The sequence below is a fragment of the Pichia membranifaciens genome, assembly GCF_001661235.1.
Source record: "Pichia membranifaciens NRRL Y-2026 unplaced genomic scaffold PICMEscaffold_3, whole genome shotgun sequence".
Classification (NCBI taxonomy): Eukaryota; Fungi; Ascomycota; class Pichiomycetes; order Pichiales; family Pichiaceae; genus Pichia; species Pichia membranifaciens.
This window is the reverse complement of record NW_017566984.1, coordinates 1236671-1257345: the sequence shown is the minus strand read 5'-3', so window position 1 is coordinate 1257345 and position 20675 is coordinate 1236671. Positions and strand designations below refer to the sequence as shown.

The 20675-nt window shown below is 44.5% G+C and overlaps 14 protein-coding genes across 14 annotated transcripts; 5 read left to right on the top strand and 9 right to left on the bottom strand.

Annotated features, from left to right (window-relative positions):
- The first annotated feature begins 10 nt into the window (after positions 1 to 10).
- On the top strand, positions 11 to 510 carry PICMEDRAFT_136440 (hypothetical protein). Its single transcript, XM_019160092.1, has one exon. It carries the CDS (start codon positions 90 to 92, stop codon positions 459 to 461), a length of 372 nt encoding a protein of 123 aa, XP_019017911.1. The 5' UTR covers positions 11 to 89; the 3' UTR covers positions 462 to 510.
- Positions 511 to 558: 48 nt separating this feature from the next.
- Positions 559 to 1500, bottom strand: PICMEDRAFT_33139 (hypothetical protein; the record flags this gene model as incomplete). The annotated part of the gene is made up of 1 exon (XM_019162800.1): positions 559 to 1500. One exon carries the CDS (start codon positions 1498 to 1500, stop codon positions 559 to 561), a length of 942 nt encoding a protein of 313 aa, XP_019017910.1.
- Positions 1501 to 1728: 228 nt separating this feature from the next.
- Positions 1729 to 2772, top strand: PICMEDRAFT_136436 (hypothetical protein). The gene has a single exon (XM_019160091.1). The coding sequence runs from the start codon at positions 1838 to 1840 to the stop codon at positions 2627 to 2629; it is 792 nt and encodes a 263-aa protein (XP_019017909.1). The 5' UTR covers positions 1729 to 1837; the 3' UTR covers positions 2630 to 2772.
- Positions 2773 to 2915: 143 nt separating this feature from the next.
- Positions 2916 to 3353, top strand: PICMEDRAFT_33626 (hypothetical protein; the record flags this gene model as incomplete). Its single annotated transcript, XM_019162831.1, has 1 exon — positions 2916 to 3353. One exon carries the CDS (start codon positions 2916 to 2918, stop codon positions 3351 to 3353), a length of 438 nt encoding a protein of 145 aa, XP_019017908.1.
- A 419-nt stretch (positions 3354 to 3772) lies between these two features.
- On the bottom strand, positions 3773 to 4069 carry PICMEDRAFT_21009 (hypothetical protein; the record flags this gene model as incomplete). Its single annotated transcript, XM_019162179.1, has 1 exon — positions 3773 to 4069. A coding segment is annotated over one exon (297 nt), but the record flags the coding sequence as incomplete, so codon positions are not given.
- Positions 4070 to 4385: 316 nt separating this feature from the next.
- PICMEDRAFT_72829 (hypothetical protein) lies at positions 4386 to 5414 on the top strand (the record flags this gene model as incomplete). The annotated part of the gene is made up of 1 exon (XM_019164307.1): positions 4386 to 5414. One exon carries the CDS (start codon positions 4386 to 4388, stop codon positions 5412 to 5414), a length of 1029 nt encoding a protein of 342 aa, XP_019017906.1.
- A 79-nt stretch (positions 5415 to 5493) lies between these two features.
- PICMEDRAFT_16616 (hypothetical protein) lies at positions 5494 to 5833 on the bottom strand. The gene has a single exon (XM_019161279.1). It carries the CDS (start codon positions 5812 to 5814, stop codon positions 5542 to 5544), a length of 273 nt encoding a protein of 90 aa, XP_019017905.1. The 5' UTR covers positions 5815 to 5833; the 3' UTR covers positions 5494 to 5541.
- A 2505-nt stretch (positions 5834 to 8338) lies between these two features.
- On the bottom strand, positions 8339 to 10966 carry PICMEDRAFT_11762 (hypothetical protein; the record flags this gene model as incomplete). Its single annotated transcript, XM_019159837.1, has 1 exon — positions 8339 to 10966. One exon carries the CDS (start codon positions 10964 to 10966, stop codon positions 8339 to 8341), a length of 2628 nt encoding a protein of 875 aa, XP_019017904.1.
- A 148-nt stretch (positions 10967 to 11114) lies between these two features.
- On the bottom strand, positions 11115 to 13241 carry PICMEDRAFT_16612 (hypothetical protein; the record flags this gene model as incomplete). Its single annotated transcript, XM_019161278.1, has 1 exon — positions 11115 to 13241. A coding segment is annotated over exon 1 (1730 nt), but the record flags the coding sequence as incomplete, so codon positions are not given.
- A 313-nt stretch (positions 13242 to 13554) lies between these two features.
- Positions 13555 to 13878, bottom strand: PICMEDRAFT_72825 (hypothetical protein; the record flags this gene model as incomplete). The annotated part of the gene is made up of 1 exon (XM_019164306.1): positions 13555 to 13878. The coding sequence occupies one exon, from the start codon at positions 13876 to 13878 to the stop codon at positions 13555 to 13557; it is 324 nt and encodes a 107-aa protein (XP_019017902.1).
- On the bottom strand, positions 13812 to 14471 carry PICMEDRAFT_16611 (hypothetical protein). Its single transcript, XM_019161277.1, has one exon. It carries the CDS (start codon positions 14210 to 14212, stop codon positions 13967 to 13969), a length of 246 nt encoding a protein of 81 aa, XP_019017901.1. The 5' UTR covers positions 14213 to 14471; the 3' UTR covers positions 13812 to 13966.
- A 560-nt stretch (positions 14472 to 15031) lies between these two features.
- Positions 15032 to 16090, bottom strand: PICMEDRAFT_72824 (hypothetical protein; the record flags this gene model as incomplete). Its single annotated transcript, XM_019164305.1, has 1 exon — positions 15032 to 16090. The coding sequence occupies one exon, from the start codon at positions 16088 to 16090 to the stop codon at positions 15032 to 15034; it is 1059 nt and encodes a 352-aa protein (XP_019017900.1).
- Positions 16091 to 16327: 237 nt separating this feature from the next.
- PICMEDRAFT_72823 (hypothetical protein) lies at positions 16328 to 19411 on the top strand (the record flags this gene model as incomplete). The annotated part of the gene is made up of 1 exon (XM_019164304.1): positions 16328 to 19411. The coding sequence occupies one exon, from the start codon at positions 16328 to 16330 to the stop codon at positions 19409 to 19411; it is 3084 nt and encodes a 1027-aa protein (XP_019017899.1).
- Positions 19412 to 19517: 106 nt separating this feature from the next.
- On the bottom strand, positions 19518 to 20090 carry PICMEDRAFT_72822 (hypothetical protein; the record flags this gene model as incomplete). The annotated part of the gene is made up of 1 exon (XM_019164303.1): positions 19518 to 20090. One exon carries the CDS (start codon positions 20088 to 20090, stop codon positions 19518 to 19520), a length of 573 nt encoding a protein of 190 aa, XP_019017898.1.
- Between the last annotated feature and the right edge of the window lie 585 nt (positions 20091 to 20675).

Below are 20675 nucleotides of genomic sequence, written 5' to 3'. Positions count from 1 at the left end.
ACCTGTTTGTCTTCGAAAGAGATTAGTTTTTATATCTCTCGACGATCTGGGAACAGCAAACAGCAGGGAAGAGACACAGAAGAAAAACCATGTCGGCGGTAGGCTCTCTTATCTTTTGCACGGCGTGCGGAAATCTCTTGGACTCGATATCTCATCAGCAACATCTTACTTGCTCGGTCTGCCATAGCACATACCCGTCCGGCGACTTCAGTCGATTGAAGGTCGTGACACACACAGCGCCGGATGCGTTCCCATCGAGCTTGAAGTCGAAGAAGTCGTTAGTGAAGACGAGTTTGAACCGTGGAGAGGTGGAAGAGGGGGCTACAATCAAGGAGAAATGTCCGCAGTGTGGTAACGACGAGATGCAGTATCACACTTTGCAGCTTCGGTCTGCTGATGAAGGTGCAACTGTGTTCTACACATGTACGAAGTGTGGCTACAAGTTCAGAACGAATAACTGAAAGCTTAGGAGCTGGTCCAAATACATATATAGTACGAGTACGCTACTGTCACTTGATATATAATTAGAACGATTAAAGGAAAGAAAAAAAATTAAAACTATACCTTAGCGTATTCTATTTCGTTACTGTTCTCATATTCCCACATGTCCAGGGCGACGACCGCACTCTCTCTGACCACTTCGTCCTTATCCTGTAGAAGACCCTTCAACACAGGGAAAGTTTCGTCGGTGGCTATTGCTCCGAGAGCCTCGGCGGCCTCGTGACGCACCATTGGAGCCTCCTCTTCACGCTGAACGACGTCAATCAAACTGGGCACTGTCACCGGATTGCAGATCTGGCCGAAGATGTATGCGATTTCGTGTTTGAACAAGGCGGAGGAATCCTTGAGGCCGGAGGCTAGCGCCATGCATGCCTCGTCAGTGCCCAAGTCACGAAGACGAAACATGGCCCTGTATCTCTGGAAGAGCGGCTCGGACTCGTCGTTGAGGATCTGCTGGAGCTTGGCAACCTTGTCTGTCGATGTGTTGAGCGGAAGTGGTGGAGCGGGGTCGACGGACTCGTACAAAGATTTCTGCAAGACTTCCTCCTTGCTCAACTTGGAGTTTTCCCAGTGGATCCTCTCGATGGCCAACTCGCAGGTCTGTTGGATCTCGACCATTTCCTCGGGGTCGGCCTGGTACTGCACCAAGATTGGCAAGGAGTCCTTGTCGCCTAAGGCGCCCAAGGCTTCTGCGGCTTCGTGTCTCACCATGCACTGCTGATCCTTGTCGGCGAGGATGTCTCTGAGCACTGGGGCTGCCTCGAGGTTGTGGGTTTGGCCGAGGCAGTACGCAACCTCGTGCTTGAGGAGCTCGGAGTCGTCCCGGAACGCCTCGGCGATGTAGTCGATGGCCTTGGAGGCCTTTTCCGAGTTCTGCTCGAACTCTGTTCCAACGGACTTGAGGTAGAACAAGGCTCTGAACCGGTCTGCAAGCGGGGTTTTCCCGTCAGCGTTGACTAGCACGTCTCTCAAGGTGTCCAACGAGGTGTTTTCGTCCATGGACATTGTGTGTCGTGTCTGTGTGTGTGTGTGTGTGTGTGTGTTCGTTTCTGCGAAGCGGCGGTCTTTGTCGGACTTGTGGCCACGGGTTGCCGGCGTGTGGAATATGGAACGATTCATGAAGTTGAAAAAAATTTGACAACGGTCGGATAGAGTGAAAAATTTGGTTCTCCTTCGGGCTGGAGCGAGGGGGTGGGGCCCGAGGCTGTCGGAAGCGAAGGGCGAACTGGATAAGTTTGTGGTGGACGTGGACGGCCGGAGTGTCGTGCGGGAGCGGGGGGCAGGGGCCCCGGGTTACACGCAGCCACGGAACGACATTGGAACCGCCAGGAACAGCATGGTGGCAAGAACAGACAAGACGCTCGTCGTGCCGTTGGTGGCGATGGGCAGCGTGCCGCAGTACGCGGTGCAGCTGGTGATCGACGCCCGCAGAGAGCAGCTGCACAAGCAGCCCATCGACAGCCTCTATGTGTATCCGTTTGCCGGACGTGAGATGAGTGTTGCCGAGGTGGTTGGCGGCCGTGCCGCCAGCGCTGGCGAGATGGTTTCGCCCTGGGAGCTATACTACTCTGACGAAGACGGCGCCGACGCCGACTACATGCAGATGCACTCGCCCGTCATCCCTGGCTGCGAGTCGCTCTACGTGAAGCAGCTTGTGCAGCTTGTTCGGCAGCGGGGCTACGCCCGCGTGGTGTTGCTGGACGCCCTCGACAAGGGCTTGTGGCACGGGGACAGTCCGGTGGCCCCCACGCCGCCGGGCCCCGAGTCCGAGGTCCCGCCGGACGTGCCCGTGCTGCGCTGGGGGAACCGGACCCTGGGCGGCATGAAGCTCGCGGTCGATGATGAGACGCCCGCCGGCCAGACCGACGATGCTGACGCGTCCGCTGTCTGGCCCGGCCCGCTGGTGCGCTTGGTCGGCGAGCAGGTGGACGCCGCCGGCGAGGACGTGGCCGTAGAGGCGCTGGCCGTGCCCGTGTACGACGGATGGAACGCGCCGGCGGCGCGGGCGCTCTTGCGGGCCGCCCGCGTGGGCGGCCCGCTGGCGGCGGCCGGGGGAGAGACGGCGGCCGCCGAGGGCCCCGCCTCCGACAGAGACGGGCTCGCCCGCCTGGAGGGCGTGTACAACTAACTAACTACACAGCTGTAGCAAAACGAAGAAAAAGAGAAGAGAGAGGAGGAAAAAAAAAGTCGCGCCGATTAGTCCTGGGGGGCAACGGGGCAACGGGGCAACGGGGCAAGCGGGTGCACGGGTGTGTTGCGGCAGCGGCGGCGGCAGCTGGCGTGGAAAGCGCTGAGCTTTTTTTCATGGCCAGCGCAAAAGAGCTGAGCATGAATGGACAGACACACCCTGCAGAAGACGGCAGATGGCGGAGAAAGAGGGATAGTGGTTGAAGAGTTTGCAAGGTAAACACGCCATGTTCTCTGCTGCACGTACGTACACACGCGGGTTCCACACCTCGACGCCTGCGCTCCTCAAAAGACCATGGAAAACGTACAAGGACGGAACGCTGTTCTACGGGCAGTCGAAGGCCGGTAACAAGCGGTTGGCGTTGTCGACGAAGCAGGGGAACAAGAACTTCTACAAGGGAACGCGGTCGTCCGGTATCGGACACATCTCGAACAAGGGGAAGTACACGATCGACTACCAGCGGGTGCGGACGTTTGTGACGCCGGCAGACATGGCGACGCCGCTCAAGCCGCTTGTCTCTGCAAGCGTGCCGGTGCCTAAGAACACCTTCAAGGGCTACACGGGCATCACGGACGGGCGTCTGTGGCTCGACAACGTCAAGGAGTACATCGAGACGGGCGACGTGGAGTTCGAGAAGACGAAGACGGGCGTCGAGAAGTACTGAGAGTACTGCCAGCGCCCTCTGTACATACGTCCACGCACGCCATGGTTGCGTAGCGGAGTTTTCTTTCTTATAGCACTTATAGATCTAATTGTCTCAGTATACCGTCACACGGGCGCCGGCGCCGAGGCGCCGTGCTGCATCGACACGTCTCCGTCGACATCGACGGCGGCGGTCCCGGCCGCCTGGGCCTCCACACCCGTCTCGTCCTGCCCATTCTGCGCCTCCGGGACCCCGAGACCTTCGCCACCGTCTCCGGCATCCTCCTCCTCCTCCGCCTCCACCTCCTCCTCCTCCTCCTCCTCCTCCTCCTCCTCTCCAACCTCTTCGTCGTCGTCGTCGGCGTCGGCTTCCACTTCCGCCTCCACCTCCGCCTCCTCGTTCGCAAACCCGTCTCTCGCAATGCTCTCCTCCATCCGCAGCTGGTCGCCCGGCCGCAGCTTCACCAACCCCTTGCTCATGAGCTCCCCGATGGGCGCCCGTTTCGGCACAATGTCCCGCATGAAGGCATAGATGTCGACGTTGCTCACAGCCTTCTGTGCGTCCGCATACATCACCTTCTTGCGGCCCTTCGACCGCGTGATCTCGCTGGCATCAACCGCAAACTGCCTCACAAACATCTCTGTCGCCATCCCCAGAACGTAGTTGGCCGATTCCGTGGAGGAAATATGCTCGGGATCCAACTTCACAATCTTCTTGATCCGGCTCATAGGAAGAGCCAAAACTGTGTCTTCCTTTCCATCTTTTGCGTCCATTCCAATACAATCAATGACCCGCTTCTCTGTTCCCTTGGTCATTCCACATGGTCAGCCTGCTATCAGAAAGAACTAACTCCCCGCCGTCCTTCTCATCTACAACTTAATTTGTTCAGACAAAGTCAAAATCAAGACCCAAACGCGAAAACTTTCCACTTAAATGGCACGTTCCCCTTCAGGCCCACTCGATTTCATCACTCTTTTCACACTGATTCTGCTCACTCTGTCTACCTCTATTCGCCACTCCCTTTCCTAATCGCATCCCCTCACTAAAGCAAATATGTCTGAACAGCCATGGATTGAGAAGTACCGTCCCAAGTCCCTCAGCGAGGTGACCTCCCAGTCGACAACAACGGGAATCCTTCAGAAATCTCTCCATTCTGCAAATTTACCACACATGCTTTTCTACGGTCCGCCAGGTACCGGTAAAACCTCAACCATCTTGGCGCTTGCACATGAATTGTACGGCCCTAATCTTATCCACTCTCGTGTCCTCGAATTGAACGCATCCGATGAACGTGGCATCTCCATTGTTCGTGACAGAATTAAAAACTTCGCCAGGTTAGCAGTGTCAAATCCAACTCCTGAGGATAAGGTCAAGTATCCTTGTCCTCCATACAAACTGATCATCCTAGATGAAGCAGACTCCATGACCTCCGACGCTCAAAGTGCTTTGAGACGAACAATGGAAAATTACGCTAACGTAACCCGATTTTGTCTTATCTGTAACTATGTCACCAAGATAATAGACCCATTGGCAAGTCGTTGTTCCAAGTTCAGATTCCGTAGCCTTGACGAAAAAATGGGCATCCAAAGACTTCGCTTCATTGCTGACAAGGAAAAAGTGAACGTCAGTGACCATGTTATCAAGGAAATTTTACAGTCATGCGAAGGTGATCTTAGAAGAGCAGTCAACCTACTCCAGTGTGTCTCCACTGTCTTAGATGACGATTCCTCAGACAATCGTTCTGGTGGAATCAATGACGTGAAAATAAAGGAATTGTTCGGATATCTTCCAGACGATCTCGTGGACCTTTCAATACAAACCTTGAAATCTAAAAATTTCATTGATATAATCGCTTTCACAGAAGAGAAAATCATCAAACAAGGATATTCGGCTGCATTCACCGTCATCGCATTACATCAAAAACTTTTACTATCTACTGAAGGAATATCCCTTGAGCTTTCTTCTGGACAGAAAAACGAAATTGCTAAAATACTCTGGCAAACCGATAAGAGGATAAGTGTTGGCTGCAACGAAAGCGTACAAGTCTTAGACTGTATGTTCAAACTATGTAACGTATTATGATTTAGTTGTGTAGCAAAAAATAATAAAGTACTAAAATGAAAATTTAAGCTCTTATAGTTTTTTATAAATATTGAACCTTTAGCGGTATGTTTTTCACCCTTTTGGGAACACCCATCAAGTAGATACCTTAATATGGTGTCTGAGGACGACTTCTTGGTAAAGATCTACCATTTGAAAAATTATTAACTGCATTCACACCATTCATGTTCAACATGTTTTGGTTGTTAACAACATTCATACCATTCATACCATTCATACCATTCATACCATTCACACCATTCATGCCACTCAAACCGTTCATACCGTTCATACCGTTCATACCAGGCACACCAGGCATACCAAGCATTCCAGGCATTCCAGGCATTCCAGGCATTCCAGGCATTCCAGGCATACCAGGCATACCATTGATTTTGTTGGCTCCGTTCATGCCGTTCATACCTTTCATACCGTTCATTCCGTTCACTCCGTTCATACCATTCATTCCATTCATACCATTCATACCATTAGCGTTCATGCCCATGTTCATATGGGGTGGATAAACCGGGTAGTTTTGCCCATTAGGTTGCTGTGCACGAATACTTTCTTGAACAGGTGGGGTATGGGCCTGGGCCGGTGGAGATGCTGAAACGGAAGTTGGTGGGACATCTTGACTAGACTTTCTCTTGTTTTTACTCAAAAGCATCATAAGAGGGTGGTTTGGGGCCATACCTTGCATGTTGCCTGAGTTGCTGCCATATGGCAGGTTTTGTTGAGATGAAGCCGAATGATTTGGTTGCTGCTGGGGTGCCTGCTGTGGTGCCTGCTGCTGCTGTTGTTGTTGTTGTTGTTGTTGTTGTTGTTGCTGTTGATGTTGATGTTGCTGCTGCTGTTGTGGTTGTGGTTGTGGTGATTGGTGTAACTGACGTGGTTGCTGTGCCTGTTGAAATCCCCTTTGCTGTGATTGTTGCTGTTGGATTTGCTGTTGTTGTTGCTGTTGTTGTTGCTGTTGTTGTTGCTGTTGTTGTTGCTGTTGTTGTTGGAGTTGCTGTTGTTGCTGAAATTGGAGTTGGAATAGTTGATGCTGGTGTTGTGGACGGTTTGGCTGGTGTAAAGATGGCTGGTTTGGTTGTTTAAATTGTTGCTGGTACTGCGTAGAAGTTGTAGGAACTCCATTTGGCGGGTGTTGCATTTGCATGTGATGAGGGAAAAACTGCGTATTTGGTTGCAGTCCTTGTGGTCTTTGTGTCATTCTCGGATCAATCCCTTTGGATGGTAACTGGTGCATTGGTGGCATTTGATGCTGCTGTTGTGTATTTTGCCCATTTGCAGACGGAGGCGTAGCAGACTTGGCAATTAAAGACTGTAAAAACAGTTGGTTTCTGTCAATTTGCCCGCTGGCCTGAGGCAAAATCATGGGTTGAGGCGAGTTATTTATTGGTTGCATGAGAGGTGGGGAATTCATAGGCGCCTGAGAAGGCAATGGAGACGTTGATGAAGTCACTGGGCTCTGGTTTTCGTCAGAGATGATAGACATCAGTCTGGAAGATCTCTGCTTAGAATCTATAATAGGCGGAGAAGATTTTTCCGGACCGAAAAAAGAAGAGAAATGTGATGCTGATCCACTAGTGTTGGAATTTCTCAATAGTGGCATATCGAATTGGTCATCAACACTACGATGGACTTTCTCCTCAGAATGCTGATGTGTAAGAGGTTGCTGCTGTTCCTGTTGTTCTTTCTTCTGCTGCTCTACTGAAAGTTCGCCAGCATTTTCAGTGGCATCTTTCGCTTTCTCTCCATCATCAGATTCACCTCTACTTTGCTCAAACTGATCACCACCTCTGTGTGTGTTATTTTCAAGTTGTGATTTCAACTTGTCTAATTCCTTCATATCATCTGCATTTACTTCTTCACCGTTTCTCTTCGCGGTTTCAATTCTCATCTTCAATCTCCACATTTCAAAGTCAAGGATACTGTTGCCTGTGACCGAGTCTTGCTCTTTCATCCACTCCGGGGTATCGGCAAACTCATCTCCTTCCTCAATAGCACTGTTGTCAATCTTTTGCGATGTGCCACGTCTCTTGTTTTCCCGTTGGCGTGCACGCTGCGTGCGACGGTCTTCTCTGGCGGCTCCGTTTCCTGCACTCTCCTTCTTCATGTCTTCGACCAGCGCAAAAGGCTTGTCTTTCTTGAGGTTGCTTCCCCTTCTTGCATTACTCGATTTTCTTCTTTCACGGCGTCCATCGATTGGTGTTCCCACTCCAGTAGCAAAGGACCCTCTTGAACTTTTGTTCAATCTGAAAAACTCAGGTGGGGGGAGTTCAGATTCCCAGAAAGAGGGTGGAAGTACAAGTGGTGACACTTCTAGGCCCAATAAAAATTTCACATCGTATCTTACCTTTGTCGGCTCGCCTCCCTTTGCAGGGCGTAATTCACCTTCTTCCTTCTCTAATTCCAGCTCTTTTTTTAGATTCCCAGTTTGCGGTTCTTCGTCTACTTTTGGCTTGCTGTCTCCACTGGAAGCTTTTAACATCTGCATGAGCAACATCTCTTGCGGATTCAATTGGCCCCTGTCTTCAGTAGGCGTCGTTCGCTGTTCGTTTTGGGCATGTAGGTTTGCCTGGGCAAGAAGCCTAGTGATGGGGTTTTCGGATAGTTGTTCTGTCATCCCTGTCTGCATTTCCGATTTCTTGTTCTGAGTCCACACCTTTTCTTTTGCTGAAAAAACTGGCAGGTGTAATCGTTGCTTTCAGATTCCCTGCTCGGATACAAATCTGCTGTTACTACTGCGGCGGTGGTGTCGTGGTTAATTTCGGCCAATGTTGCTTGCTTGGTTCTTTTATTCTAAACAGGTTCTATTTATGTTCACACACACATGCCTCCCTCCCGTCCCTCTTCTTCGTCCTCTCCTTTCGTCTTCTTCCAGGTTTCATCCATCGTCTCCGCCATTACAAAATTTGAAGACCGTGCCATCCGTGCACCCCTTGCAGCACACATTTCTCTTCCATCACGCCGAGTTGGGCCACTGCAACATTCTCGCTGTCGTGGGTAAGCATGTATTTCTGACCATACACCTCACCAAGAACCAACCAGCCACGAGCATCGTCACCCCAGCTGACGGTAGCCAGTAGGAGTTCTAGATGCTTTCTGCAGCGGGCCAGACAAGTAGTGTACTCGTGCGTGTGCTTGCTTTCGAAAACGCCCTCTAGCACCTTGAGAGAGAGCTGCGTGAGACCCAGAATCGTCTCTGCGGCGGTGATAGTTTCGTTCTGTGGCCATTGTCTGACACCACCGGCAGCCTCAACGATACTGATAGCTTCCAAAAGAGAGGTCTTGCCCATTTCTCTCAGTTCAGGCGATTCGCTTCCGGCGTAAATGCACCCGCGGCGTGCCTCAATAGCTGCCCGGTGGATTTGTTCCTCGGTGACGTCTTCGTGGTAATTTGCTGCGTTTTTGTTTCTGCTGTTCTTGGTCGAAAGCATCATAGATGGAATTGAGTAGCTGTCTGCTTCGTCGACACATTGAAGTGCTGTTTCTACATCCCCTACTGACTGGAAGATTCTCGATAGAGTGAGCCACATTGTGCGCAAGAGAGTGACTTCCTTCGGTGTGAGGGACCCGTAATTCGTAGTTTTGGAGACGCCGTTGGTTTTCTGCCCCAGCTCCCTTTTACTGTTGCTGTGGTTTAACCTGTTCACTTGCAAAGATTTGCGGAGAGTTTGCCCAAGCTTCTTAGGCGAGGCGGCCGACTTCAGGGCAGCGCCGTCAATGTCCTGATGATCGTGGGATCTGAGCTTCAACGGATTCAACAATGCTTTGAGCTTCTTCTCCTTCATAGAGGGATTGCTTGACAGCGAGGCGGTAGAGTTCGGCGTGCATGGCGCACAACCATCATCAGCAGCGCCGCCCGTTGCAGTTCTGTTGCCTCCTCTGGAGTTGCTGGTATTCTTGGTGTTCGTATTACGCCCTTCAACTGTTCCATTATTGACGCTGTGCTGATTTCCAAATAATTTATTGACAAACGCAAAGAAAGGAGCTAACGCATCTATTGCAGCGTCACCTAACAAGGTCAAAAAAATGAGGTAAGCCTCTAATGCATGGCGTTTCTTTCGTGCTGACCACTTCAAGCAATCCTCGGTGGAAATTAACTCCGTCAAGTTCTCAATCACTTGCTGGGAAATCAATAGGGAGTTATCAAAATTTTCCTCATCGTTTGACAACAACTTCACGTAGTAGTTGATGTACTTGATATTATCAGGCGAGTATTTCATGGCGTGCTTAGAGTACTTAAGCGCTTGCTCATGGTTCCCACTCTTATGTAGGTAGAATGAATATGTGTAGTAAATGTCAGAAATCTTGGACGGATCCAGTTTAAGCTCGGTGTTTTGGCGGCTCAAGGTTTCGACGGCATGACCGGCAATCACAAGAAGATCGTTGATCTTGAGGAAAGGGCTGGATTCCATTCTCAAAAAGTTCTCATAAATTTTGGCAAGTGAAGAATATGCGTTAGCTAGAATAGCTCTCAAAGGATCGTTGAAAACTGCAATATCATTGCCAATAACGGCTCTGAAAATTTCCATGATATCTTGTACCTCTCTAAACCACTTCTTTAGCTCTGTATACTCTTCATTTGATTTCATATTGGACGACAGGCTTTCAAGAACTTGAATATAAGTCTGGATCACATCCATAATATCATAATATTCTTCATTGTTTTTCATTTTGTAATCGGCCACGTAGTTCAAGTAAGTCCGAAATGTTGCCTTTGCTTCTTCGAGCAACCCTAGTCCTATCGAGTTTACGCACCACAACTTCATGATCCTGACATTCTGATACGTGACGTAAATGTATTTGTTAGTAATACGATAAAGGTCCAGATACGTCCGTAGTGTGCTGTCTTGCACCAAATAGACTGCCAACTTCACCAGTGGGTCGATCTCTTTTTCGTTGGTTTGGTTGGCGGTAGGGAACTTTAATTGCTTTTGTGACGAATCTAAGAAGGACCTAAAATTTGAAGACACAGCTTCAAGTATCGAAGGGGCAGTTTTGAAATGGTTGAATGCAAAGTAGAAGTAGAGAGTCTTAGTAAAGTTACCGTCATGCTTGGCCAGCTGGTTGAATGTGCTAGTGAAGGACTCCATATCGGTGCAAAGCTTGAATGTCGTTTCACTGAAAAAGGTCGAAATATTATCTAGCGCATCCCATGCCATGATATTCGAAAATGAGGGCAGAGACCTCAGTTCAACAGAAGAAAGTTTGTTCATCACCAATTCATTGGTGATAATGGCATCGTCGTGATTTTGTTGTTGATAACGTGACAAGAGAGATACCAAGATGGCGTAGTCAAATTGATTAGTAATGACCTTTGTTTTCATCCACGACATAATGAGCTCTTTGTCCCCTTCCTTGATCTTCTTCATCACGGCTAGTGTAGAATCCAGAATATCCTCCGGCGACGTTCCATTGTTGACAACCTCAAAGTACTGGGGTACATCCACCCCAAAAATCGCTTTTTCTTGGATAGGTGTCAGCGTTGGTGTAGCAGTGACCATTGTGGAGAGTTCTGGAACAGTCATTGTGTTTGGTTCAACTCCGTGCTGTGTTCTTGAGCTCCCTGCTTACTTTACCAGGACGTATCTCCGGACCTCTGGTGGTCTGGCCTTGTGGTTCTTTACCTACTTCTGCGCAACTGCGAGTTCACACGGAAAGGAGAAAAAAAGGATGCACGTGACGCGGAATTTATAGTTTCGGGCTTTTCGTGGGAAGTCTACCAGAATATCAATTATACAGTTACATAGGATACACTAATGGTCTAGCAAACGTCCCTTCAACACCTCCCAGGCCATTCTCCGCCTAAGACTTGGCATGTCCGCCTGGGAGTAGTCCAGTTCTCTGTTGCGGGAGAGATAGTCGACTGCGGTGCACGTGAACACTCCGCAATCGAATCCGTTCTGCTGGCCAGGACCCTCGGCACGGCCATTTATGTCGTAAGTGACATAATCTCTGCCGTTCATGCCGTCACCGTGGTTCTTTTTTGTCTCCTCGGTCATATAGTCCAACAGGAGATTAAGGATGCTGCTTCCATCACCGTAGAGGGAGTCGATGTACTCAAAACGCTCGTTGACATTGTCTACAACCGCCAATGCCCAATGGGTTTGGTTGAGATTCACAGGAACAAATATGTAATCCAATTCTGAGACATCGACTTTGGCTCGCTTCGCCCATTTGCGCACACCTGTGTATCCCTTGGATTTCAAAGTCGTGTAGAAGAATGTGCTGAAAACGTGGATCTTGGAAATCCCTTGCCCATTCACATAATCCTTCACCAACTGCAGGTAGAAATCAATGACATTATCGTTAAGCCAGTGTCTATCGGAGAGGGTAAGTAGATCCCTCGATGTTATTTTAATACCATATTTAGACATGAGAACTCCCTCGGGCTGGTACATCCAAACTTTCTCGATTTCTTTGGCTTGTTCTTCATTGAGTGGACGCACGCCCAAACCATGTTCTTTAAGCGTGGATAGATGGAGTAGTTGTTGCATTGTCTTCCTCTCGGCAATAATTTTCTGATACTCTTTAAAGAGTTTTGTGGACTCAAGATTATTCAAGTAATCTTCCTTGTCATCAACAAGCCATTCAAGGTCTTTAAATCGATTAGTCGATCTGGTAAATGTTGGTTTTGATTCGACCTTTGTTTCTACTTTCGAGCTCTCGTTACCGGAATTGAAAAAGGATAACATGTTTTCTTTGATTTCCGATGACTTGCTAAAAACATTTTGGGGTCGTTTGTCCTCTTGCATCAACGGAGTGTTCATGGCTGCCTTCAAGTAAGAAAGCTCCAAATTCACTTTGTTGCCTGAATGGGCTCCCGAATTAAAAAAGAAAGTCCCATACTGCTCCTTCGTCTTACTTTGGCTCAAAGCCAATTCTTCCAATGAGACTGATTCATGGACTCGTTCTTCTTTCTCCATTTTTCGTTTTTCCTTCAAGAGCTTTTCATTTACATCGTTGTTGATTGACTGTAATTTCTTTTGAAATAAAGGGTTCTTAACCTCATATATACCGCTCGCATCGTGTTTAGACAACGCATTGGGCTGAAAGATGGATTTTTGAGACCGTGGAGTGCTTTCCGCCACCAGTTCAGCGCCGTCGTCTGGTTCGTTCCAATTGGGACTTGGAATGGTTCGTACTTTGTTCAATAGCAGATGAGAGAATTGGTTCAAAATCCAAAGAACCCATAGCGCACCTTTACTAATAAGAAGGTATAAGAGAGAGCCAAAGTTCGTAAGTAAGTCATAAAGTTCGGTTTGAGGGTCAAGATCAGTTTCTTTGTTGCTTGTACTGTGCCCTAAATGACGGTCATTCGTGTAAATTCGTGCTCTATCAGAGTTTCCGGACCACACTCTCCTTCCAAAAAGAAAATTTCTGGATAGTTTGTCAGTGGCTGTATTTGAATATGTTTGTCTATTATTATTTGTCGTAGAAGTGGATGGTTTTCTCGAGTCTGCAAAAAACGATTTATTTATTGGATAATTTTTCGATGGGACAAATGGCAACTCTACTTTATTTGGAGTTGCCGAATTCGTTGATAAGTTATAAAAAGAAGCTTCATTCTGGAACGATGCATTTGGTTGTGCATTTTTTTGGGAGTTTCTCTTGGTTGATGCAAACGTCGGTAAGTTTCCGAAGCTGTAGTGATCCAAATACGAAGAATCCGTAGATGATGCGCTACTCGTTTTCCTCATGTCAGCCGCTGAAAAATGTTCACCCGTCCAATGGAATCGGTCTTGGTTGCTGCTGTCCCAGAAAACAAATATATATTCTGATAATACGGAGAACCGGCAAGTTAAACAAACCGAACAAACCATAATAAATTCAATATCATCAACAAGAATTCGAGCCATGCTTCCCATGCACTTTTTCTCGTTTTACACGCACAGTTGACAAGTAACAAATAAACGCCCCAAAAACTACTCGCTCCTTCTGATGATTGTCAACCGGGGTTATCTTTACTTTATAAAATACCAGCAAGAACTTAAACAAGTATTTGATAGCCACTCACCGCAAATAGCGAAAGTCAATAAGGTAGTCAGTAATTGATTTCCTTTTTCCTACAATTTTGACACCCTTTCCGCCGCCTCTTCTTCTATTTGGGCATCAATCAAGGGATCGTATATTTTTTCAAAGCTGAAAGGGTAATGTATAACTCATCATCAGGAATATTATACAATATATGCTGTAAAATTTCGTATGTATTAAGTGTCGATTTGTTTTGAGTATTGTGTAAACATTTATGTGTTGTATTTGTGTTCACAGAGTCTTTAGAACTCTTCGGCTTGTTTGAAAGTATATTGGCTTCTGTGATTAAGTCGTCCGGGAAAAAACTTGATGGTTCAATTATATCTATTCCATATCCAGAAACCCAATTGATGCCTGGTATTATCCCAAACTTATTGCTGCTGCTATTACTGAGCCCTAAATGCATTTCAGATATTCATGGTTTGTTCTTAAATATTTTGGGAATCTTTACAAGATAGACAAAAAGACATGTACTTTTTAGGATCCAAATCCTTTCAAGCATACTTATACATATGGAGATACCATCTTTGTAACCAGTTTTTTTTGCCAAGCTCATCGACTATAATCAGGGAGTCTTTGTTTGCATTCTGTAAAACAAATGACATTTCTTGCATCTCCATGCTGAATGTGGACATGTTTGGCTCGCTGAGATCGTGGGATACCTTTGTAGAGAGGGACTTGTTAATTTTCAATGAAGAATATTCAGCAGACACAAGCATTTCAATGTGCTCAAGAATCATTTTCAAAGCAAATTGCTTGATATGTATCTATTTTCCACTCATATTTGGGCTTGTAATTATTTGAAGACAGTAAGTATCAAATACAACCGTAAAATCGTTGGGAAAACCATTTCTAGGACTGTTTTCAGTATTGTAAATGTGCTTTAATAGAGGATACCTGCACCCTTTGAGTACTGTATTATTCTCATCCATTTCAGATTAAATATACTTCTCGTAATTGTTTCTCGTGGAAAGTTTGGCAAAGGCCCATATCGAATCAAGTATACTTCTGATACCTGCAAGCTCACTGGTACAAGAATTTTCAACGACAATGCATTACTCTGGACACCTAGTTTATGTACCGTTTCCACAATAGTGGAAGAGTCCGCTATCTAAACTAAACTCATGTTACTACTGTGTGGATCAATCATACATATCCCTACTCTGGGCAAAAGTGTTTTGGACCCAAAAACTGCGCAATACACCGTCGAGTTTACATATTGGGCTGTAAGAATGCCATAATATAAAGACGTCCCTGTTCCGCTCTTTTTTATTGGCAATTGCAGTCTCTCTACTCCCATTTCTAGTCGTACTTGATTTTTCTCGGGAGACATCTTTCTGAGCCCACAACGGTTTTTCAAGCAGACATGTTGCTAATCAGTAGGTCAGAGATAGACTTTTGCAATGAAAAGTAAGAAACTGTTTTTCTGTATTTCATTGGAACAGCAGTAGCTTCACCATTCTCCAAACACGAGTGATGTAAACTACTTGCGTTGGTTTGTCAAAGGTTAAAGAAAGAAGAGATGAAACTGAAAGATGCTGAGCCGACAAAATGCATGTTTACGTAATGCTGATCTTCTTAACGACACCAGCTAGAACATCAACGTCTTCGTCATTCTCCTTATTCTTGACTTTGTCTCTTTTATTCTTCTCTTCATTTTTGTCGTATTCAAGCCCAGCTTCAACTTTCTCCGCTATCTCAGTAGCTGTGGCAGCAGCTTTATCCTTTTGGCTGCTCGAGGGTTCAACTTCATTCTCAGGTTTGCCGCGTACAGATTTATTGCCTGCAAGCCAAAGCGCCTCAAGATCCTCGGACCAACCTAACTTCTCACACAACAATTCGGCAATAATATCACAATCCTTCAACAAAACAATATCTGATTTACGTGGGTTGGTGTCAAAATCGCCACATTTTTCTCGGTTGATCAGGATCCTGTTCGCTTTCTTGCCAACTTCCGCCGGAAGAGATGCAAAAGGGTAAACAGCTAGGGATGTTCCGGCAACAATTGCAACATCTATATCATCGATGTCTTCCTCCCAAAATTCCCAGAGTTTATCTGGTAATGCCTCACCGAAAAAAACAATATCTGGTTTGACGTACCCTTCGCAATTTGCACATGTAGGAATTTTCTTTTGATCCATAAATGCTCTCAACTTCTCCCTTGGCATTTCTTCGCTACATTCGATACAGTGGTTTCCGCAAAATGATCCGTGTGCTTCTAAAACCTTATCATCAGAAACACCGGCTATTCTTTCTAATGTATCAATATTCTGAGTGTAGCAACGCTTCAAGATACCCTTGTCTTGGCACAGCTTGATAAAGTAGTGAAATTTACTTGGCACAAACTTGCCTGGGAATAGCTCCTCTGCCAAAGTATAAAAAGCTTTTGGTTTTTTCCTGAAGTAATCAATATCAAAAACTGCCTCTGGGTAGGGAAGATTTAGTTTCCGAAGGTTGGAATATAATCCTGTTTTTGGTGACCTAAAATCTGGTATACCACAATTTGTTGATATTCCGGCACCCACAAAAAAAGCTACTTTAGCATTTTTTCTTTGAAGTTGAGAAACAACCGTATCAAGCTGTTTCGTTATAGTTTCTGTATTCTGTCCTTTACCCATGGTGGTCTCCCTGCTCCCACTTGAAATGTTGTCCAATGAAATTTCAGAAAAAATAAGAAGGCTGATAAAAGATTATCGATCTCAAAATGTATCTTCCTTAAAAATATCGGCCTGGCCCTCGCAATCATTTTTCACACAGGTTTCTTCTTTGTCAAAGATTTGTGATGTGTTACATTTGAACTAAAGCTAGATTTTCAACAGTTTTCGGTAAAGTATTCATTGAAGCTAACGCACACTATGAAGCAAAGAGTGTCTTCCTTGGATTTAAAGATCTTGGTTTCCGAGTTGGAGCAATCTTTAAAAGGGTACAGACTTCAAAATGTTTACAACTTGACATCAAACAATAGATCCTTTTTGTTGAAATTCAGTATTCCAGATTCTAAGTTTAATGTTGTGTTGGAATCTGGATTCAAAGTTTATATGACAGACTTTCAGAGGCCAACACAACCTGAACCATCGAATTTTACAACCAAGCTAAGGAAGCATTTGAAAACCAAAAGGCTGACGAATATAAAGCAAGTTGGAGACGACAGAATTGCCGTCTTAGAGTTCAGTGATGGGTTTTATTATCTTGTTTTAGAATTTTTCAGTGCAGGAAATATTATTCTGCTAGATTCCGACTTGAAGATCCTGTCACTTTTCAGATTCGTGGACACTTCGGGAAATGTACAAAAATGCCAGTATGATGTTGGCGGAACTTACACAATGTTTGACAAGTCGTTATTTGAGGAGGATTCTGTCACTTTTCATAATGCTTCATTCAATCAGGAAATGATTCTTAACTGGATATCGAGATCTAAACAAGCTGATAAGGAAAAGAAAAAGATTTTTTCCATTGAAAAACTATGTTTCAATCATGCCTCCTATCTGTCATCTGATTTAATTCATATCTCTTTGTTGCAAAATGATGTTAAGCCATCGACAAGTTGTTTGGAATTACTAGAAAATGAGAATCTTTTGAGTACCACCGTCAGATCTCTAAACGAGACGCAAGCTAAGTTCAATACTCTTCTTGAAACACCAGTTGGTGAAATCACAGGATATATTTTGAGCTTGAAGAATCCTTTATTCAAAAATGATCAAGAACCCTCCACGGAGAACTTGGAATATGTTTATCACGAATTTCATCCATTTGAGCCTATCCATAAAATAAAGGATAACGTTAAGGTAGACACTGTTAAGGGGTACAACAAAACTGTTGACAAATTTTTCACTACCTTGGAAATGTCCAAAGTTTCATTGAGTCGTCAAAATCAACAGGCAAATATTGAAAAAAGGTTGCAGTTTGTGAAAGATGAGCATGCAAAGAAACTACAGGCATTAGACGACGTTCAAGGTTTAAATTATAGAAAAGGTTATTTGATCAACTTGTACAATGAGCAAATTGAACAATGTAAAGAAGCAGTCCAAAAGTTAATTGATCAAAAGATGGACTGGAAGAACATTGAAAAATTAATAAAGGTGGAACAGACTAGAGGCAATGAAATTGCCAAAATGATCAAATCGTTAAACTTGCTAAAAAATGAAATTACCGTTTCTTTAGTCGATGAAGAGCATTTACTTGAAACTAAATCTGACACTGACGAAGACGATTCTCGCTGGAGCTCAGATGACTCTGATTCGGATTCTGATTCGGATTCTGAGATAAAAACAGAAGCCAAAAAGAGCGTGAAAGCTACCAAAATGCACGTCAATACAATTGACGTAATCATAGATATAACCCAATCTGCGTTTGCTAATTCATCAAGGTATTTCGATATAAAAAAAAGTGCAAAACAAAAGCAGGAAAAGACTGCAAAAAGTGCTGTCTTGGCAATAAAAAGCAGTGAGCAGAAGATTTTGCAAGATCTGAAAAAAATTGAAAAGGAAGCCAAGCAAAACGTCGAATTCAAGCAGCTTCGTCCAAAGTACTGGTTTGAAAAATTCTTTTGGTTTATTTCAAGCGAAGGCTACTTATGTATTGCTGGACGAGATGATTCCCAGATTGATTCTATTTATTACAGGTTTTTCGATAATGAAACAGATTTTTTGGTTTCGAACGATCTAGAAAACGCGTTGAAAGTCTTTGTGAAAAATCCTTACAAAAACAAGGATATTCCTCCTACCACATTCATGCAAGCTGGTATTTTCTCTTTGTCTTCAACTAAAGCATGGGAAAACAAAATGGTTACCAGTCCATGGTATGTTCAAGGGAAGGATGTTTCCAAGAAAGATTTTGATGGAACAATCCTTCCAAGCGGATTATTAAACGTCAGCAAAGAAAAAAACTATCTACCACCTTGTCAAATGGTTATGGGTGCTGGACTACTTTTTGTTGCTAATACTGAAACTTTTGAAAAGTATAGAGATAACAAAGAAGCACGTGATAAGGAGCTCGAGCTTGTTTCCTTTGATCGAGGCGCAGGTTATTCGAGTAAAATCCAGGAATTGAAATCCATGCTGCAAAAATTGGAGGATCAAGAGAAGTCATCCAAAGATTCAAGAAAATCTACCGAAAGTATGATGGAAGCGTCAAGTGAAAATGAATCTGAATCCGACCATCAGCTTTTTGAAGATAACTTGGCTACCCCGCCTTCTCCATCTCAGCAAACTCAGTCCAAAATCAGAGGAAAGAAAAATAAGCTGAAAAGGATCAAAGAGAAATACGGAGAGCAAGATGAAGAAGAGAGAAAGTTGAGAATGGCTGTGCTTGGTACCTTAAAGCAAGTCGAACAGCAAAAAAGTCCAAAAGAGTCTCTCGATAGTAAAGAGATTAATGATAGAATGAGTGCTGCGGCTAAAAAAGACAGGAAGAGACAACAACAAATCAATCAGATTAGCAAACTAATTGATGAATTAGAAAGCAAAACAGATGACGTGGAAGCCGCTGATGATAAAGACAATAACGTCAATCAATACGCAAAACAAATCAGCAGTATCGAAAACTATCATATCAACATAACAGGTCTTTTGTCGTCTCCCAATAAAACTGACAAGGTCACGGATTGTATTCCTGTGTTTGCTCCATGGAGTGCATTGAACAAATATGCTTACAAAGTTAAATTACAACCAGGGAACTTGAAGAAAGGAAAAACCGTCGCCGACATCACCGAGGTCTTTAAAAGACACACTAAAGAACTAAAAGAAGAAGAGTCTGACTGGCTTGATAGTGGTAACTTAATTGATCTCATAAATTTGCAAGACTTCATGATGATATTGACTGCTTCTAAGTTCAAAGTTGGAAATGGAAATGGACGTGATTCGGCCAAGTCTACTAGCAAAAATAGTAATTCTAACAGCTCCAAGTCCAAAAGTGCCAAAGGAAAAGGTAAAAAAAAGTAAGAGGAGTACAATAGTGTAATGCATTGTTATATTATGTTCTTTTAGATACTATAGTTACTTAGCGGATGGACATAAAACATAAAAAGTATTAATAAATATCTGTACCTTAAAAGCCCTGTTGCAAACGTTCTGAAATATTTTTCTTTGCAAAGTTGAAAGCATTGAGCAAACCTTTTTCCGAAAGATCGATTTTAATGTTTACAGCATCTTCGGTCGGTGGATTAGTCACTCTTGCGGCGATCGCAGAAGCATCAGTTTCCAAAATAATACCATCATCAACAGTTTCATCGATAGCAAGAACTAGCATATCGTAAGACTCGAGCATTGACCTCTTATCTAATTGTGAGCTTAGAATGATTTCAAATGCACCGGTTAGTCCTTGTAAGACATTATATAGCAAAACTTCGCTTTCGCTAAGGCCACCTATGACATAAACAATGGTATCAGAATATTCTTTGTACACGACGGTGTGGTTATCAAACAGTATTATGTCCGTGTTTTGTTTGAGTGTCTTTTTGAATAAGTCTTTTTCAAACTGCTTTTGCTTCTTTATGTTCGTTATTAAATCATTCTCAGGAGTCTCATGTGGTGGTTTGTAGTATTTGGTAAATATTCTATTTTGTTGGTTGTCCAAAATGATGATTGCATCAATTGAATAAAGTGATACGTTAAAGCTCATGATGGTATTTTCGATAACTTCAGGCGATTCTCCCGATAACTAATTATCTTCTTTCTTCTGCACGCCCTACCTTTCAGGATGTTTGAATAAACCAACAAGGCCAGATCAGCCACGGTGTAATTATTCATGTTCGCAGTTGTATAATTGACACGCCGAATGAGCGCGTAATCATGTTTTCTCCCACAGTGAAGAATCCCGTAGGGGCCCGTCAGCGAAGATGGCAGACATAAGGAAAGAAGTCTTCCTATGAAAACTTTTCACCCGTTTTATAATAGTGATAAGATTACAAAGACCTTAAATAAATGTAACAATGTTCTACGGCTGTAGTAGATTAACCAGGGCAGGAATCATCTTCGGAGAAGAGTATTTCAACAAAATGGATTGCGATATTGTAGAATATGAGCTTTTCATATGGATCCAAAGCCACTTTCTGATCGTGGATTTTATTATATAGGTAGTAGAGTCTGTGCTAAATTCGGTGAAAGTTGATGAAACATTCGTATGATTACTGTTCAAAAATAATTTTGGTTTTTGCTCACTTTTGTTTTCACAAAATATTTATAACTTTCAAAGAACTTTACTTCG